At 48.2% G+C, this 4,753-nt stretch overlaps 1 protein-coding gene across 2 annotated transcripts in view; it reads left to right on the top strand.

Moving 5' to 3' along the window:
* PHF5A (PHD finger protein 5A) overlaps positions 1 to 1,404 on the top strand; it is a 10,069-nt gene extending 8,665 nt beyond the window's left edge. For both annotated transcript variants that reach the window (XM_011945078.1, XM_011945077.1), the window contains one exon: positions 780 to 1,404. In XM_011945078.1, the coding sequence (XP_011800468.1) occupies positions 780 to 869 (90 nt within the window). In that variant the 3' untranslated portion in view covers positions 870 to 1,404. The remainder of the gene's footprint in view (positions 1 to 779) is intronic.
* The last annotated feature ends 3,349 nt before the right edge of the window (positions 1,405 to 4,753 follow it).

The raw sequence follows: 4,753 nt of genomic DNA, 5'->3' as shown, positions 1-4,753 counted from the left end.
CCAGGATGGTCTCGATCTGCTGACCTCGTGATCCGCCCGTCTCGGCCTCCCAAAGTGCTGGGATTACAGGCTTGAGCCACCGCGCCCGGCCTGGAATTTCTCTCTTGTTACCCAGGCTGGAGTGGAGTGCTGTGGCGTAATCTCGGGTCACTTGCTACCTCCGCCTCCTGGGTTCAAACGATTCTCCTGCCTCAGCCTCCTGAGTAGCTGGGACTACCGGCACGCACCACCACGTCTGCCTAATTTTTGTATTTTTAGTAGAGACAGGGTTTCATCACATTGGCCAGGCTGGTCTTGAACTCCTGACCTCGGGTGATCCACCTGCCTTGGCCTCCCAAAGTGCTGAGATTATAGGCATGAGCCATCGTGCCCAGCCTGCAAATGATCTTTCATAAGTGCTAAGAGATAGGGAAGAAACAGTGCTGATCTTGGCCTCCCAATGAAGGAGATACTGATGTTTGGACACATTTACAAACCCATTTATTGGGTTCTTCAAATACTAAAATGAGAATTTGAACTCTGACCAATTTTTTTTTCCCCAAGAGATGGGGTTCTCGCTGTGTTGCCTACAGTGGGGTACAGTAGCTGGCTATTCACAGGCATGATCATAGCTCACTACAGCCTCAAACTCCTGGGCTCCAGCAATCCTCCTGCCTCGGCCTTATGCGTAGTAGCTGGGACTAAAGGCACATGCTACCACACTGGGCTTAAATTTTTTATCTTAAGTCACTCTTGATTCAGGCTCAAAGACTTAACAACTTCTCTGTTCTGTTTTCCAGAGAGATGGCTGCCCAAAGATTGTCAATCTGGGGAGCTCTAAAACAGACCTCTTCTATGAACGCAAAAAATACGGCTTCAAGAAGAGGTGATTGGTGGGTGGCCCCTTCCTCCCCCCAACATCAAGCTGCTGCAGCTGCCAGAAAACATGCCTACTACTACCAGCAGAAAGGGAGCAGAGACCATAGCATCACCAGGAGTGCCTGCTAGTGTACTGGCAGCTTGCCACCCCCTCCTCTCCCTTCACCCAGACATGTGGTAGGGATGGAAAAGGATTCTTCACAGAGCACTCTGGCACACCATATCAGAGAAAAGTTGATAGATTAGTTAATGGTTTTTCTTGAATTCGAGAAGCAGAGATCTGTTCTCCATATTGATATGTTCTCCTTCAACCAAGATCTTCTAAAAAGAAATAATATTTTAGTCTTCTGCTTGAGGAGTTGACTGTGAAGCTACAGCCAGTGAAAACCATGTTTTTGCAGCAGCTCTGGTGGCAGCTGTCCTTGAGTAACCTTTGGTGTGTGGTGGGAAGCTATCAGAACAAGAAATGTAGGCATTTACTGTTTTTTTGCGGGGGGGGGGAGGTGCTCCGCCATCTTGAAAGGCATTTATTCATTTAACACTTGTGCTGGTGTCATGTTATTTTCCTTTTGAGAAATTGGAAACTCTTTCTGTTGCTATTATGTTAATAAAGTTGGTGTTTATTTTCTGATAGTTACCTTCCCCATTTAACTTTAGGAATTTATTTTAGTCATCCAGGAATTTGTGATTCAAAACAAGAGGTAGTCGCCGGGCACGGTGGCTCACGCCTGTAATCCCAGCACTTTGGGAGGCCGAGACGGGCGGATGATGAGGTCAGGAGATCGAGACCATCCTGGCTAACATGGTGAAACCCCATCTCTCCTAAAAAATACAAAAAGTCAGCCAGGCATGGTGACGGGCACCTATAGTCCCAGCTACTCAGGAGGCTGAGGCAGGAGAATGGTGTGAACCTGGGAGGCAGAGCTTGCAGTGAGCCAAGATCGCACCACTGCACCCCAGCCTGGGCGACAGAACGAGACTCTGTCTCAAAAAAAAAAAACCAGAGGTAGTGGGATTAGTTAAGTACTTTGTCCTCTTATTACCACTGGAAGGAATTCAAAACCACCCATACCTTTCATTATAGATAAAGTCATTTTTAGAAACATACTATTTTTTCCTTCCTATCCAACTTTAATTTTGAACTGAAGAGATGGCTTCCAGTGATGGTGGAGGCTGGGCACAGTGGCCCATGCCTATAATTCCAGCACTTTGGGAGGCTCAGGCAGTCAGATCTTGAGCCCAGGAGTTCAAGACCAGCCTGGGCAGCATGGCAAAAACTCATCTCTATGAAGAATATGAAAACTAGTCAGGTATAGTGGCATGCACCTGTAGTTTAGTCCCAGCTACTCAGTAGGCTGAGATGGGAGGATCACTTGAGCCTTGGAGATTGAGGCTGCAGTGAACAGTGATCCTGCCACTGCACACCAGTCTGGGAGACGGAGCAAGACTATCTCAAAAAAAAAAAAGATGGGCTGGGCACGGTGGCTCGCACCCATATTCCTAGCACTTTGGGAGGCCGAGGCAGGCAGATCACTTGAGGCCAGGAGTTCAAGATCAGGGTGGCTAACATGGCGAAACTCCATTGCTACTAAAAATACAAAAATTAGCCAGGTGTGGTGGCACACACCTGTAGTCCCAGCTACTTGTGAGGCTGAGACAAGAGAATTGCTTGAACCTAGGAGGCAGAAGTTGTGGTGAGCTTAAGATGATGCCATTGCACTCCAGCCTGGGCAGCAAGAGCAAAACTCTATCTCAAAAAAAAAAAAAAAAAAAAAAGGATTCCGGTATAACCCAGAGGATGCACAAAGGAAGGATTCTAGGCCTAGCTTGGAGGTGCCTCAGGAAGGCAGGGGAAGGCCATAACCATAGGGCTACAGCACTTTCTGAGCTCTTTGAGCCACCCCTTTCTCTGCACTGCAGCCATAGGCTTTTCAGTTCCACAACTACTGCCTTTTGCTTCTGCTTTGAATTTATTTTTAACATGTTGATCCCTCTAGAATGCTTGTGCCCCCCTCCCTTTTACTCAGCTAACTCCTACTCCCTTCTGACCTTAGCCAAATATCTCCTCAAAGATGCCTCTCTGGACCCTTAATCTAAGTTCCCCTGGTACTCCCACATAGCATCATGTTTTTTCTGTTTGGTTGGTTGGTTTTGAGACGATGTCTCTGTCACCAAGGCTGGAGTGCAATGGCACGATCTTACCTTGCTGCAACCTCTACTTCCCAGACTCAGCAGTCCTCCCACCTCAGGCTCTGGAATAGCTGGGACTACAGGCATGCACCACCCTGCCCAGCTAGTTTGTTGTTTTTGTTTTTTTGTTTTTGAGATGGAATTTTGCACTGTCACCCAGGCTGGAGTGTAGTGGTGCGATCTCCGCTCACTGTACCCTCCGCCTCCCAGATTCAAGCGATTCTCCTGCCCCAGCCTCTCTAGTAGCTGGGATTACAGGCGCCTGCCACCATGCCTGGCTAATTTTTTGTATTTTTAGTACAGATGGGGTTTCACTATGTTGGCTAGGCTGCTCTTGAACTCCTGGCCTCCCAAAGTGCTGGGATTACAGGCATGAGCCACCAAGCCCGGCCTGTTTTTTGTAATTTTTATAGAGACAAGGTCTCGCTGTGTTGCCCAGACTGGTCTCAAACTCCTGGATTCAAGTTACCCTCCTGCCTTGGCCTCCCAAAGTGCTGTGAATACAGGCATGAGCCACCACACCCAACCCTATGTGTTTTCTTAGCATTTGGTGATTAGTGAAAGTAACCTATGACTGTGTCTACAGAGCAGGAAGCAAGTTTGTTTTGCCCAGTAGGTAGCAGGTAGGTGTTTAGTATTGAATGAATACTTAAAGTCAAGGAAACTGGATAATAAACTGGGCTTTGATATGTCGGAACCTACAGGCAAAGGGTGCAGTAGGCAAATAAAAGCATTTGTTGGGGGCGTCAACTTAAGCAAAGACAGTCGTGAACAGGGTGCTATGTATTGATTGATTTGGATACGGTCTCACTTTGTCTCCCAACCTGGAGTGCAGTGGCATGAACACGGCTCACTGCAGCCTCAACCCCCAGGGCTCAAACAGTCCTCCCAACTCAGCCTCCTGAGTAGCTAGGAGGTGGGAACCAACATGCCTGGCTTTTGTGGGGGTTTTTTTTTGTTTTTTTTTTTTTGTATTTTTTGTAGAGACAGGATTTCACCATATTGACCAGACTGGTCTCGAACTCCTAAGGTCAAGCGATCCGCCTGCCTTGGCCTTCCAAAGTGTTAGAATTATAGGCATGAGCCACTACCCCCAGCCTAGGGCGATGTGTTTAGGGAGCTCTGAGCAATTCTAATGAATCAGTGAGGTGATTGCTATGGTTTGAATGTTTGTCCCCTCCAAAACTCATGTTAAAACTTGATCCCGGGCGGGCGCGGTGGCTCAAGCCTGTAATCCCAGCATTTTGGGAGGCCGAGACGGGTAGATCATGAGGTCAGGAGATCGAGACCATCCTGGCTAACACGGTGAAACCCCGTCTCTACTTAAAAAAAAAAAAACTTGCTCCCCAGTGTGGCAGTGTTCAGAAGTGGGACCTTTAGGAAATGATTGGGTCATGAGGGCTCTGCCCGCATGAGGGGATTCATCCTTTCACTGTTTTTGTTTTGTTTTGTTGAGACAGAGTCTGTCACCCAGGCTGGAGTGCAGTGGCGTGATCTCGGCTCACTGTAACCTCCACCTCCCAGGTTCAAGTGATTCCCCTGCCTCAGCTTCCTGAGTAGCTCGGACTATAGGCACATGCCACCATGCCCAGCTAATTTTTTTTTGAGATGGAGTCTCGCTCTGTTGCCCAGACTGGAGTGCAGTGGCCAGATCTCAGCTCACTGCAAGCTCTGCCTCCCGGGTTCACGCCATTCTCCTGCCTCA

The sequence above is a fragment of the Colobus angolensis genome, unplaced genomic scaffold (assembly GCF_000951035.1).
Source record: "Colobus angolensis palliatus isolate OR3802 unplaced genomic scaffold, Cang.pa_1.0 Scaffold239, whole genome shotgun sequence".
NCBI classification, from domain to species: domain Eukaryota; kingdom Metazoa; phylum Chordata; class Mammalia; order Primates; family Cercopithecidae; genus Colobus; species Colobus angolensis.
Note: the sequence above shows the minus strand (reverse complement) of the source record. Positions and strands in the feature narration are given on the sequence as shown.